General features: G+C 32.9%; 1 protein-coding gene across 1 annotated transcript; it reads right to left on the bottom strand.

Moving 5' to 3' along the window:
- Positions 1 to 144: 144 nt before the first annotated feature.
- Positions 145 to 4,257, bottom strand: LOC120083822 (coatomer subunit zeta-1-like). The gene is made up of 6 exons (XM_039039708.2): positions 4,063 to 4,257; positions 3,154 to 3,313; positions 2,581 to 2,728; positions 2,388 to 2,465; positions 1,071 to 1,155; positions 145 to 463 (listed from the first exon to the last, which is right to left on the bottom strand). Exons 1-6 carry the CDS (start codon positions 4,063 to 4,065, stop codon positions 404 to 406), a joined length of 534 nt encoding a protein of 177 aa, XP_038895636.2. The 5' UTR covers positions 4,066 to 4,257; the 3' UTR covers positions 145 to 403.
- Positions 4,258 to 15,959: the final 11,702 nt, after the last annotated feature.

The following is a 15,959-nucleotide window of genomic DNA, read 5'->3' as shown; positions in this document are numbered from 1 at the left end:
GCATTATAACTCAAACTATGTTCATCCAAAAGCCATTCAAGCAAAAATCCCAAGTTCTATCCAAGAAATCAGGCACAAAAACCTACTCAGGTCCTCATTTAACTAATGACCACAAAAATCAAAAGGCCAAAAAAGAAAACACTGTTTTAGAAAATTTGGTAACTCCACATATAATAACATTTAACACAGTCCCGCAATGTACCACATCTGCTCAAATCCAAAATCAGGTTTACCATAAGGCAAGCAGCAGAGTATGAGCTGAATATACAAACATGAGATGATGCCATTGATAACTCAACATTAATCATCTTTTACCAAAACACCAGGCTAACTCAACCTGATTTTTTTTCCCTTTTTGGTGTGGGGGATTGTTCTTGCCACTCATTTTTATCGAGAAAACATATTACTTGAGAAGAGATCTTGCTAGATGTTCGCGAGCTGTGGCCAATGCTTGACTTATTGTCTGCAAGAGAGAGAGAGACATTTTTCAAGGTACTGGAAAATGAGAGGGAGAAAAACTAAAAATATAAATGCATGTTTGGTAGGCAATCAAAACTAAGAATTTAAGAACAAGTGATTCCATAAAAACAGAGTTGTATTTAATATGTTTTCATATATGAACTTGGTAGCAGATTTAGAAATTGGATTCTAGTTTAAACCATTATTTTAAATGTGTTTGATAATATATTAATAAACCATAAAACTAGTTGTAGTTACCTATTCAATATTAAGTTGAATATAAACTATCATTACTTAATTTATGAACATGTTTTATATAAGTTTTTCTTTTTGTATTATTATATAATTTATAATAATTACATAATACATATTTAATTTTAAAAAATGAGTTTATAACTTGAAATACTATATTTCTAATTTTATTTTAAGATAATTTTGTATTTAAAAATTTAAAATGCAAAATCTAGATGAACTGATGTTTTCAGAATTTGCATTTTTTAGATCACACAACCCATAGTTCTCAACAACATAATCTATCTATATTGTCTGCCCAAGACATAGAAAAGAATCCAAAATGTAACCAAATAAGAATCTGAAATATTGTACGGTACCTGCTCAGACAAAGGAGCACCACTGTCAATACTGTGACTTGCGACCTTCCCTGCAATTACATTTGCATCCGTCTCGAGAATAATGCTGATAAATATACAAACAGTTAAAACACTCTCTAGTTACCACTTTCTCCTACAATTAACACGTTCCATAATGCCAAGATCGTTTGTGAAAAGAAGGTTAAGAACTATTAAATTGCAATTTCACAAAAAGCATAGTGATTATAACCCATCACGAGAGGCAATGAAAACATCAAACCTTATATATTCAGATGAAAAGGAATTTATTTCTGAACAACCTTGCGAGAAAATAAATCAATCAAATTTAAATGGTTAGTAGTCTTCCTTCCATCAAAAGATGGTTACCAGTACGCATATCAAGAGATGGGAGTTTTAAATAATTAGAAAAAGCAATCAGCAACTTTCTTATCTTATGATTAAAACAACTATAGGTAGAATAATCTGTTTGAGTTGACCAGGCAAGGCCTCTGTTGTCTAGTTATTTCCACTTTAAAAAGAAATAAAGAAAAATTGATAGTTTAATCTAGACGTTCTGCTCCAGAGGATTAATATCATAACATGGATGTTACTATAGCAATATTACAATTACAAATGGGTGCTACTGGAACAGAGTTTTGTGTAATTAATTTTCTGCTACATTTATCAATGACGGTAAACAAACAGATTGTAGCCTACAAATGAAGAGCTGGCCAGCTTAGTCAGTAGCTCAAAAAAGCAATGCTCTATCGTTCTAGTTTCCAGGAATTTATGCTTCGCATTACATAATGTCATCTCCACAATCAACAAAATCGCAAGAAATTTATCCATCAATTGATGTAAACAATTCAGTAGCGGCAAATCAAAATGGAGATGTGGACAGCCAAATCCCTCATCCAGCAACAAACCAAAAAGTCAAAATTAGCCAGAACTTCAACAGGAGACAATAACTTAGGGTATCCTATAGGAATTATGCAACTACAATTAAAGCATATTACTCATTCATCAACAAATTGTTTTTCACATATATTCATGAAACTGTTACTACTTTCCTGACGAGTAATGACATTATTACTACCTTAAATTCTTGATATCTAATCATTTACAACTCATACTTCGATTTTCATGTTCACAATTGGTCTATCAAGGATCAACAAGGCCATCAACTTAAAGAGGGTAATAATCAACTTACCCTAAACCCTAAAAAATGACACAATCAAGATACAGAAGATTGATTATCAATAGACAGAAATGAAAAAACAGGCCACACAATTGAAATGCAGAGAATAGGTAATAAGGAAAGAGCATAATGAGAGATACCCTCCGTCGATAATTTCATCAAGACACAGTAAAATGAGGTCCAAGTTCTCAAGTGCCTCCTTCTTTTCTACATTACCCCTGGAGTACAAGAAAAAAAAACAAACATCTAACAATACTATGATCGAGAACAGTAACATTGGGGCAGTGCACAAGGATCCAAAATTTAAAAAATATATATGCATAGTGTCAAGACCTAAGAAGAATGCCCACAGCATCAAAAAATCCCTGAAGAACGGATGCTAAAATGAGCTCATTTTCATCTTCTCCACCCGTGACAAAAAAATGAAGGTCTTGAGCAAACTTGTAAACCACTATATTGTTCTCAAACATTGCTATCTCCGCTGTTAAAGTGAATTTCAAGTTAGAATGTAGAAAAGGAACTCATCATCCATGTAAGTCATAAAAAAACAAAGTGTTGTATTCTACAAAATGGTGTGTGACTGAGAGATGGTCTAACAGATTTATTTTATTATTATTATTTTTTTTAATTTTTTAAATTAAAAATAAAAAGATCAAAATAGATAATGACTAAACCAGCAACTGATCCTCACGAGAATGTGGTCGAAAAAATAATTCTTAATCTCATGGCAAAAAGCAATGATCATGGATAAACCAACTAATAATTTGACTACCAAAAGATTCAGAAGTTTCCTTACGGTAACTAAAATGACATTGAAATTGAATTAAATAGGAGAAGCTAACATGATTAGGGATATAGACTTTCACAAAATAACAGTTAAAAACCAATACGTAAAAATGTATCTACCCTCTGTTCGAGCATTTGTCTTCTGAGTTTTGATGTAAACGGCTTTCTCAAAAGCTTCCTTTGCACTATTTGTAGGCCAGTCATCAGAATAATACTTGACAGCTACACGCTTCCCTTCGGAATCCAAAAGAAGAATGTTTTTAATGGAAGGGCAAGATTCCTGCATATAATAAAGCAAACATGTTCGGATTGAGGAGGTAAATAACCTTTTTGGTGAACCGGATGGTTTTTTCCCTATATAATTGTTGTCAAAGCAATCTTGTCTGATAAACATAAAAGGCTAAGTCACGAAGCACATTCAGAAACTAGCAGCGACATCGGAATTCTAGATTAAGTAGCCTTCCGAAAGAGCTTCACAAAGATTCGTATAGAGCAGATGCTATACAAATCAAGATCTTTCTACCTGCTTCAAGCTTTTCCACTACATTTCTTGAATCGACATGTAATGAACCGAGAAGATGAGTCTCATAACGTGCGATTACTTTTAAATTAAGATTTATCTAAGCGAAAGATAAAAATCTTAAAAGTCATAAGCTAGATTCGTAGACAAATCACAAACTCGATACAAAGGAAATAATGCAGAGACTATTCAAATCTTCCGAAGAATTTAACAAGATCCTTCCAAGCAAAGACTAAAATCCGAATCAACTTAACAAAGTTCAGAGATCGATCTATGCCAACGGACACATTGTTAAAATGAGCTCAGGAATCAGATCTACTAAGGCGTCAACCAATCAAATGTCAAAAACTGTCGAGCATAACTGATAACTCCATAATCCTAACATCAATCTTCATGCCCCAAAATCCATGGATAGTTACTACAAACAAGTCCAAATGCTGAATCCAACGAATAAGTAATAGAAGTATGAACAAAGAAATCAACAGTTGAAAAAGAAGAATGGAACTGACCATTTGGTTTGTGGAAAATCTTCCCGGGAAATTATTCTTCGGGAATTCGAACGCCGTCGGATCTCTCTCGCGTTATTGAGAGGCCACAGAACGAAAATCGAAAATAGGAGACTCTGTTCCAAATAATTCGTCGACTCCGGCCGGTCCCCAAAGTTTAACTAAATTTCAAAACGAGGCCATTACTTTTCCATAATTAAAATTTGACCTTGTTTCATTACATATTTATGTTATGGATCACTTTGTAATTTTGATTGTTTGTTTGCTGTTTTTTCTTTTTTTTTTTTGGGAAAAAAAAAGTCTAATTATCTTGAAATTTTGAGTCTAGTTTTCATTTAGTTCATAAGTTTCAAAATGTTATATATTTATGTCTAAGTTTCAAATTTAACTTCTGTTTGATTCCTAAATTTCAAAATGTTATACTTTTACTTTTGAGTTTAAGTTTAGTTTTCATTTGATCCTTAAATTTCAATATTTTATACTTTCACCCCTAAATTTTCACTGATGTTTACACTTGTCTTTGACATTAATTTTCAATGAATCAATCTAAAATTATTATCGAGTAAAATTTTAGAATTAATTTTAATAATGATGAAAAATTAAAAAAAAAATTAATTATAAGTATTTTAAATTAATCAATATACATTAATACTAAGAACGAGAAGAGAGTATTTAGTAAAAAAAAGTTTAGATTAAATGTGTAAAAACTAAAACCTATGGACCACATGAAAACAAAACTCAAAACTCAAAGGTAAAAATATAATATTCTAAAACTTAAGGAATAAATGAAAATTATGCTCGCGACTAAAAAAGTGAAAGTTAAGCTTAAAATTCATGGGTAAAAGTGTAATATTTTGAAATCTAGAACTAAACGAAAACGAGATCCAAAACTGAGAAAGGGGGTTTTCAAAAATACAAAAATAAGGGAAACTATTTATACAAAATAACAAAATTGTAATTTTCTTTAATAAAGTTATTTTTCTTTATAATTTGGGAGGCGAAGTTCATCCCTTTGATTTTGGGTTAAATTAGTAACCTCTCTTTGGTTTGAAACTTAGATTAAAAGTTTGGAAGTTTTGAGGCATTGACCATCAAGCTAGATACCATTTTGTTTTATAGAAAATTGGTGAAGATCGATAAGTTTTGTAAGTTGTTGGATGGTTATTCTTTTGGACTGAGAGTAATAGTGGGAAAATTAAGTTATTGATTTTGAATTTAATTCATGATCAAATTGGCTAATTAAATCGAGTATTGGAATTTGTCTTGGACCAAGTCACAACTTTGGGTTGATTCAAGTGTGCTAAAGCAGTTATAAGGAGATTTTGTTTTGCGTTTTTTTACCAAGTTGAGGTAAGTAATTTTACTACTGGAACTGCCTTAGTGCCCGACAATAATAGTTATGATTTATTGAGGATTATTAGTTAGCATGATATTTATATCTGTCTTCATTGGCTGAGGTTTGAAATGACTAAAGTCAGGAATTGACAAATATGATTTTCGGAGGATATATTGATAGTTTGATGTTTATGTATGCCTTGTTGATATGAGAGTTTAAAAGGCTAGTTGCGCATAGAGATGTTTGAATACTAGTATGATTTGAGTATATTATTTTTATTGGAGATCTTGCTGAATTTGAGGAGGATGAGATGCGTACATATGTTGTAAAGCTATGATGAAGAAATTTATATGTATATTGTAGAATCATGATGATGAGATGTATATGTATGATATAGAACCATGTTGAGATTGTGATGTCGAGATTGTGATAGTGATTTTACTGATTAGTTAGAATGCCCACTAGATATTGTGTTTCCTTCGGGATTCACCAGATATTGTGTTTCCTTCGGGATTCACCAATTTGTGTTTCCTTCGGGATTCACTAGAGGTAGTGGGCACATTTAGCTACAGTAGGATAAAACTCAGTTTTTCATGTATGTATGTGTCCCATGACTAGGACAGTTTATATGTTCCACCAGAGGTAGGCATCTAGAGGACATAGATGCCTAACCTGACTTTAGTAGTGGGGTTACTTACTGAGTATTTTATACTCATTCTTTCTCATATTGTTGTTTTGGGTAAAGGTAGAGATGCACTGGCGACGGACAAACGGAATTCGTGATCGAGCCACTGGAACTAGTTTTATGCTTCCGCTCATGAGATTTAGATTTCTTTTCATGTTTTTCTTAACTTTCAGTTTTGATATTTAAAACTTACTATTAAGAATCGTTTTCAGACTTATTTATTATCATTTATAATTTATGGGTTCCCTACTGTTGTTTTTAATGTTTGAATTTAATGAAAGTCTTTTGAACATACCTTATTTAATTAGCATTTATTTCACCATAATAGAGTGTCGTTTTAAGTTCCATGCATGCATATATTTAGTAACGACCTAACTTAAGTCCTAGGGGGTCGGGTCGTTACAGGTTATGCCATTTTTTTAGACCAATCCAAAAATTCGGGTTGGTCAAGTTGGCAACCCAAATGATGCAAACATGCTCTCTAACCCATCCCAACCCAACCCTTAAAATTTAGGTTGGGTTGTTAGGTTATTATGATTTTTTTAAATTTAAAATGCTTAAATTTATCTACAACACATATCTAATAACTAAAATCTTATAAAACTAAATTCTTACCTACCAAATATCTATAATATCTATTACAAATTTTATACAAAAACAAATTTATCAATTCTAAAAGAAATATGTATATATGTATGTATGTATGTGTAATTCAGGTTGGGTTGATTCAACTCAAATTTTTTAATTCAACCCTAAACCAACCCAACCCAAGAAAAATATAAAAAATTCAATCCAACCCAAAAATAAAATTAACCCAATCCGACCCTTATAGTTTGGGTTGGGTATTCTGGATTGTTCAGGATATCGGACATTTGAACACCCCTGGTCTATCAGTTTTTTTTGCTATTTATGTAAATAGTTTGACATTTTTTTTTTCCTGTTTTTTAGTTCAACATGTGAGATGAGGTTGAGATTCAATCCTTAGACTTCTTGTTGATGATATATATCTTAACTAGTTGTTAGAATCACATTCTCAATAATTTGATCCATTACCTCTTCCAATTTACAAAATTTTATGATTAAGCCCTTAAATATAGCAAAATCCAAGAACCATCTCAAAATTATTAATTTTGTTACAATCAAATCCTTGTTACAATTTAATCCTTTTGTTACCTTATAAAACTTGAAATATATAATAATAACCATTAAAAAGGATTTGGTTGGTTTGAGTTGCCATCTTAATTTAAGTGTGATGTGTGTATATTGCAACCTTCAAGAATTTAATCGCAACAATTTTATTAAGTATAGGGATAGATGAAAGTGAAATTTTGAAGGTATGATTGTAATAGTGTAACACTACAACGTTCAAATTCAATTTAGGAAATTATTGTTAATTATATACGATATAATTGATGTTTAACAGTCAAATTAAACAAATTGGAGAGTTAAAAATATTTAAGTATGATTTAAATATTGTATACATGAATGAGAACTCATATTCGGGATAGGTGTTTTATTAATTTAATATTTGATACTAAATTAATTAATTAATTAATTATTTAAAATTAATTATTTGAATTAATTTTAATTTTATTTAAAAAATTAAGTTTAAATTTATGAAATTAAAAATTAAAAAATTTATTTTAAATTGATTTTATGAAAATTAATTTAAAAGGAAAACAATTTTGGAAAGTGGGTTTTTTCCACTTTTTGCACTTAGTTATCCACGTCCAATCCCACTCATTTTAATGTGTTTTGGTGTCAATTTTTTATGCATTTTTCATGCATGAATATCCTCTTTGAATAGAGAAAAATTTGGCTGAAAATTGGTTCATGCAACTTGCCTATTTGAAGAAGAATTTGTTCTTCACATGTTTTGCACCAAAACACTTAAAACTCTCTAATTCCCTTCATTTTCACCATAATTTGGACCCCACATTCCATTCTAAGTTTGGAGCATAGCGGCAAAACTCTAGCGGTGGTCCACGAGAGTTTGTGCTCAATGGCAAGAAGTTGAAATTTTGAGTTCTGCAAAGGTGGTAACCTTGAACCCTAATTTTTCTTCTTTGAACATGCATGGTTGATCCTCAAAATTAATGTAGTTAGAATGCTTGAGATCCTACTTGCATCCACTGTACGTTGTTAACTCTTTCAGTTGGTATCAAAGCAATTTTAAGTACTCAATTTGCATTAATTTTGGTTTGGTGGGTGTTAGTTCATGTGATGAATGTTGTGGTGGTTGACATAGAAATATTACAGTTTTGGCATCAAAATTTTCTTTCAATTCAGTTGCAATTATTGTATTTGGCCCTTTGTTAATGGGCTTTAATGTGTGAATAAAGGTATGTAAATTTCTCAGAGTTAATAGAGTTCCAATTAGGTTGTATTTTTTAAGTTGTTTGAGCAAGACACAGTAGAAATTGAAGTTGGAAACTACTTCTATCAAATGGTGCCGATTCAACCTTTTTTTTGTCTAGTTCAGTCTGGTTTGGTGCCTTGGAGGTCTGATTCAAGGGTTCAACTAGTTCGGGAGTAGCTCGAAACTGAAGCTAAGTTATTAATATAATAATTTAGCTGTTTGCTTGCTCAGGATGCGAAAACTAGTCCATTTCAATGTGTGTTTAATTAATTATGCATTATGAATGTATGTTTTAATTAAATTAAATCTTGTATGTGCGTAAAGTATGTTATATAGATTTAAAATCCCATCATAGGAAAACATGTTGCATGAATTGAAAGTATGTTATAAATGTTATAATATATATAGTATGCATGTGTAGGATTTCATGAGTTTTAATATAAGTCGTTATATTAAATTATGAAATGTATGATGTATGTTATGGAGAATGTTTAAGTTATAAATGTTATAAAATGAATTAGACATTTAAAATCTATAACAAAAATAAATGCATACTCACCTAGGGTTGACAAATAACAACTTGTTTTAATAGTTAACATAGGTCATTTTCTTTTAAAACTTCGACTACAAACTCATCCGACAAGATCTTGTCTAAGGCTGGAGGTACTTAAGTTGACGGTTTACAGAATACCTGCTACCTGGGGATTGAATCGGTTCTTAAATTTTGTTAATCCGATTTTACGAGTATGCGTGAGCGATGTGAGGTAATAAATGGTTTATCACTTAGACATCGTAGGTTAAATCCAGTATAAAAATTATACTTGGATAAGTACCTAGACTTAGGTTGTCTTAATTAGCCAAAATATACTTAAGTAAGTATACACAAACCATCTAACACACTTAAGTAGGAGATTAATGATATATATGATATATAATTTATAGCTCTCACATCCCCAAGATTTCACACCGTGAGATTCATGCTCGGCTTCGTGTCGCTTTTAAGCAACCGCTCAATCCGGAAAGTGTTTGCATGGGTCAATAGAAAAGTGAATAAGGAAAGTTGTTCATAGTAAGTGGGAGAAGGAAGTGTCTCAACACATCCTATGGTCTCCTTCATTAGGTTTCACCGTGAGATTCCCATGTTCCGCCTGCATGCCGTTTTTTGGCGACCACCCATTTAGAAGGTTATGACTTGAGGATCAGAACAACACAAACTCCAAAAATGGATAGGGTCTCTTAGGTCCCTCTTCGACATTGTCTGCCCTTCGATAGCTTGTTGATACTGATCTCTAGGATTTGAAAATGGCAGGTTACACTTATAAGAATACTAAATGTTAGTAAGTTATTGACCAAAGTGCAATAACTAAATGTTATAGTCAAGAATGTCTTGTTTCAGTGAAGGAATAATTGACTGCCCTCGGTAGTGGTTATTCTGACTCACTAAAGTATTGTTGAAAATTAATGAGATATAGGTACCTTATTACTTTAACTAAAACTTGATTGGATTTAATAGAATTTCACTAATAGAATTTGTTTATATTTTTAGCATGTCAAACTCAATAATTCAACTACCCGATTTGGATAAGTTTAATGGTGACAATTACTCAATATAGAAATCAAATATAAATACGATACTAGTAATTGATAATTCGAGGTTCGTTTTAACAAAGGAATGTTCTCTGGTTTCCGGCTCATCAGCAAACTGAAATGTTCGGGATGCCTATAAAAAATGGGTAAGGGCAAATGAAAAATCCTGAGCCTATGTTTTAGCAAGCATATATGATGTCTTGATTAGAAAATACAAGAGCATGGTCACCGTTAATGCGATCATGGATTTGTTACAGGTGATGTTTGGAAAACTGTTCATATTTGTCCGACATGATGCTTTAAAGTATGTTTACAACTGTCGCATGAAGGAAAGAACCTCTATTAGAGACATGTTCTAGATATGATGGTCCACTTCAATATAGCGGAAGCAAACGATATTGTCATAGACGAAAAGAGTCATGTTAGTTTCATCATGGAATCTCTTCTGAAGGGTTTTTTACAATTTCGAACTAATGCAATAAGGAATAAGATTGATTACAATCTAACCACTCTTTTAAACAAACTTCAAACTTACCAATCTCTTATGAAGAGTAAGAGACATGAATGAGAAGCAAATGTTATTACCTCCAAGAAGTTCCAAAAGGGTTCATCCTTTGGAACAAAGTTTGGACCTTCCACTCTACAAAACAAAAGTATTCCAATGAAGAAGAAGGATAAAGGGAAAAGAAAGGTTCACAAAAAATGCAAAGGCAAGGGAAAAGTTGCAGATAAAGGAAAATGTTTCCACTATAACGAAGACGGACACTGGAAAAGAAACTACCCAAAATACCTTATTGACAAGAAAGATGAAAAGGCAAAAAAAGGTAAATATGATTTACTCGTTTTTGAAACATGATTAGTGAAAAATGATAACTCTACCTGAATACTTGATTCAGGGGTCACTAACCATATTTGTACTTTTATTCAGAAAACTAGTTCTTGGAGACAGCTTGCATAAGACGAGACGACTTTCAAGGTTGGAACTGAAGGAACTCTATAACAAGAGTATCCATGAGCGTGTTTGGATCTTTTCTATTTCATTGTGACCGAATTACCACACATACATTCTAACAAACAAGTATTCAATTTAACATTAATTAACGACATGCTTTGATAAATAAAATACAAGAGATTTGAGTTTACGCACCAATTGAAGACTCTCTTCACTTCGAACTCAACCCAGCGGAAGCAAACCTCTACGTTCTTTATCACCCAACAAACAGTCGGCTACTAGCAACACGATCATCTACACGAACGACAACAAACGAACAAATAGGAGCGGGGACGACACCACCACTTAGAGCTCTTGGTATTCTTGGAGTGAGAATCCAAAGAGTGGTCTTTATTGAAATTGGTAGAGGAAAGAGGTACGGAATGATCGTGTAGAACGATAAGTAAGTGGGAGAAGGCTATCATATAGTGGATGCTTATCGTTTAGAGAAAGCTACACGATCGTGTAGGTTTTACTAAGCGATCGTCTAGTAATTAGTAAGCAATCATTTATAAAACTTGGCATGCTAAGCGATCGTTTAGAAAAGCTGAGCGATTGTTTAGAGAATGTGTGCGATCGTTTAAGCGATAGGGCGCTATCGTATAGGCTCTCAGCTAAGCGATCGATACGTTTCCATACCTTGAGCGATTTTTTCAAACCCTTTGCAAAATGAAACCAATTTTCATTTTATTCTTCAGTTACAATAACCGAATACTGATTTTCCCACTAACGCATGATTAAAGAGAAGTTTCCAGCCAATTATCACATAATTAACCAATTAATTAATAAATGAATATAATCATATTATATTCTTAATCTATAGTTTGATATCATATATCTACTATAGTAATTTCTCCTTCACTTGATATAAATCATATTTATATCTAATTTCCTCCAAAGTAATATATCTCATACATTTAGGAATTATATCATATATACTTAACGAGTTCGATTATATCAATATAATTGAACTCCCTCTTATCAATTTGAACATTTCAAACTGACCCAAAAACTAATTCTCGACTTTATCCAAGCTACCTAGGGGACCTTATGGACCTATAGCTCGAAGCTCCAATGGTACGTGAATAGTTGATTAAACTCTTTAGTCACGAGATCTACCAGACATTCCACTAAAGACCAATAGCTGAACTCTTCTTACCACAAATATATTTTAGTGTCCATCAGATATAACCAATCATGAGTACGATGACCTTTCACAGATGCTCGTAAGTACAGCTGAGCCAATTTATCCTTTTGCCCCTGTAGTTACATCTCACTATTTAAGTACCGCTGATTCATCTAATGAATAATACAACATAGTTGAACTATGTGTGAACACTTCTCGGACCAAGAGAATGTGTGTGGTGCCACATCGTTCAAACTCTGAAATCAGCCCTTAAGGGAGCTATCTATCTACTTACCCCTACTTCAGGGAAAGAGTGAATTCCATCTTGTGTAGCTGAGTTCCCAGCTCTCAAATCAGACGAATCCCCAAAATGGTAGGTTTGAATCGGCGACCTAGCCACTCACACCCATCAAATCAAAGGCTGCCCACAATGGCAGAAGTTTCTAACTCACTCAAGATTGGGGTCATGTTACCTATGGTCATCCTAGTGAAGTGAAGTCTCTGTCATGAACGGTGTTATATAACGAGACATTAACACTTCGTGGTCAGGTCTTATACAAACTCTTTATATAGGACGCCCTCGCTCACATGTCCTCTACATGAATGATCAGGATTAGGCCATCTGTGATAAGCCACAACACTTGTGACAATTCCACAAAGCGGGCTGCATCTATAGCGTTACTAGGATAAGGTTTCCCTCCTATATCCATATACTACAGATCATTTTGGTTATCACTTAAGACATGATCCATTTATATGTCACCACATACATGCTTAAGTTACATATAGATAACCAGGGATTTTATGTTTATTGGTTAGCAAATAAAACAATTAATTAAGCAAAATCAAGATGTGAAATAAAATATCATATATTATACAACACAAGTGTTCGTACAAAATTGTTTACAAACTACAGGACACGAGACTTTAGAACATCAACCCCAACAGAAACAAGAGAATTTGTCTCAGCTAAAGCAGTGAGAGATCTAAAGTTGTTTTTTGGAGATAAATTCATTTCTCTTGAAAATGTATTTTATGTTCCTGATATGAAAATGAATTTAATGTCTATCTCTTGTTTATTAGAACAATTGTATAAAGTATCTTTTGATATTAATGAAGTGTTCATTAGCTCAAAAGGTGTTCGAATATGTTCTACAAAACTTGAAAACAACTTATATGTATTAAAACCAACTGAGGCTAAAGTTATTTTGAATACTGCGATATTTAAAATAGCTAAGATTCATAATAAAAGTCAAAAGGTTTCTCCCAATGCCTATTTTTGGCACTTGAGACTTGGACACATTAATCTCAATACAATTGGGAGATTGGTTAAGAGCAGACTCCTATGTCAGTTAGAAGACAACTCTTTCTCTATGAACACTTCATTAATATCAAAAGATACTTTATACAATTGTTCTAATAAACAAGAGATAGACATTAAATTCATTCTCATATCGGGAACATAAAATACATTTTCAAGAGAAATGAATTTTACTCTTGTCTTGAGAGTAAAATGACCAAAAGATCTTTTATAGGAAAAGGTTTTAGAGCCAAAGAATCCTTAGAACTCATACATTCAGACCTCCGTGGTTTGATAAATGTTAAAGCACGAGGAGGGTATGAATATTTCATCAGTTTTATTGATGATTATTCGAGGTATGGCTATATTTGCCTAACGCATCATAAGTCAGAAGCTCTTGAAAAGTTCAAGGAATATAAGGTTGACGTAGAGAACCTGTTAGGTAAAAAAATTTAAACATTTCGACTAGATTAAGGTGGTGACTATATAAACTTGAATTTTAAAAACTACTTGATAGGACATGGAATCCAGTCCCAAATCACAGCAACCGATACACCTCAGTAGAATGGTTTATTGGAGAGGAGAAATAGAGCCCTATTAGACATGGTTCGTTCAATGATGAGCTATGCTCAATTGCCTAGTTTTTTTTTTTAGGAATATACAGTACAGACTATCGTATACATTTTGTACATGGTTCATTCAAAAAATGTTTCTGAAACACTTTATGAATTATAGAAAGGGCATGAAGGTAGTTTACGTCACTTCAGAATTTCGGGATTCGCGACGTATGTGTTGGTGCAAAATCAAAAGAAGTTGAAACATCGTTCAAAATTGTGTCTATTCATAGGATACCCCAAAGAAACAAAAGGTGGTATATTTTATGATCATCAAGATGACAAAGTGTTTGTATCACAGACACTACATTCTTAGAGGAAGACCACATGAGAGATCATTAACCTCGCAGCAAACTAGTATTAAATAAAATTTCCAAAGAAGCTATAAATAAACCAATAAGAGTTGTTGATCAGATCGGTCCTTCAATAAGAGTTGTTGATATAGTCGGTACTTCTAATCAGTCACATCCCTCTCAATAGTTGAAATGCCCCAATGTAGTAGGAGAACAACCCGATTGGTATATGGGTTTAATAGAAACTCAAGTCGTCACACCTGATAATGGCATAGAGGATCCATTGACCTTTAAACAGGCAATGAATGATGCAGACCGAGACCAGTGGATTAAAGCCATGGACCTCAAAATGGAGTCTATGTACTTCAATTCAATTTAGAAACAAATAGATAGCCAAATGGGGTGAAACCTATTGGTTGTAAATGGATCTATAAAATGAAACGAGACCAAGCCAGTAAGGTACCGACCTTTAAGGCTCGATTAGTGGCAAAAAGTTATACTAAAAAAGAAAGGGTGGACTATGAAGAAATAGGGTTTACTATGAAGAAATTTTCTCTCCTATGGCCATGATAAAAGTCGATTAGAATACTCTTATCTATAACTACCTTTTATGATTATGAAATTTGGCAAATAGATGTCAAGACAACCTTTTTGAATAGCAATCTCGAAGAGAGTATCCATATGGCTCAACCAGAGGGGTTCATTGAATAGGGTCAAGTGGAAAATGTTTTCAAACTAAAACGATCAATTTATGGGTTGAAACAAGCATCTAGATCCTGGAATATAAGATTTGACATTGTGATCAAATCTTATGGCTTTGAATAGAATGTTGATGAACCTTGTGTCTACAAAAAGATTGTCAACAAAACTGTAACGTTCTTGGTGTTGTATGTTGATGACATCCTACTCATTGGGAGTGATGTAGGATACCTGACTGACATTAAGTATTGGCTATCAACGTAATTCCAAATGAAATATATGGGAGAGGCTTAGTTTGTTCTTGGAATCTAAATTGTTCGGAATCGCAAGAATAGAACATTAGCCATATCTCAAGTATCATATATGGACAAGATGTTGTCTAGATATAAGATGCAAAATTCTAAGAAAGGTTTATTACTTTTCAGGTATGGAATTCATCTGTCTAAGGAACAGTGTCCTAAGACACCTCAAGAATTTGAGGATATGAAATGTATTCCATATGCATCAGCAGTTGATGTATGCCATGTTGTGTACATGACCTGACATATGCTATGCAATAGGAATCATCAGCAGGTTTCAGTCCAATCCAGGATAAGATCATTAGACTGTCGATAAAAATATACTCAAGTATCTTCAGAGAACGACGGACTATATGGTCGTGTATGGCATAAGGATCTGATCCTTACAGGATACACTGGTTCTGATTTTCAGATCGATATAGATTCAAGGAAATCTACTTCGGAATCAATGTTCACTCTAAATGGAGGAGCTATAGTTTGAAGAAGTATAAAACAAAGTTGTATTGTTGACTCCACCATGGAAGCACAGTACGTGGCTACATGCAAAGCGGCAAAGGAAGCAATATGGCTTAGAAAGTTCTTGAAGGATTTAGAAGTGGTTCTAAATATGC

Source organism: Benincasa hispida, chromosome 8 (genome assembly GCF_027475165.1).
Source record: "Benincasa hispida cultivar pf3 chromosome 8, pf3_genome.v1.1, whole genome shotgun sequence".
Lineage (NCBI taxonomy): Eukaryota > Viridiplantae > Streptophyta > Magnoliopsida > Cucurbitales > Cucurbitaceae > Benincasa > Benincasa hispida.
Note: the sequence above shows the minus strand (reverse complement) of the source record. Positions and strands in the feature narration are given on the sequence as shown.

Coding starts and splice junctions, on each gene's coding strand:
- LOC120083822 (XM_039039708.2), bottom strand. Junction 2,466..2,580: donor GCTGTGGGCATTCTTCTTAG/GTCTTGACACTA, acceptor CTTGTACTCCAG/GGGTAATGTAGAAAAGAAGG. Junction 464..1,070: donor GTGCTCCTTTGTCTGAGCAG/GTACCGTACAAT, acceptor TCTCTCTTGCAG/ACAATAAGTCAAGCATTGGC.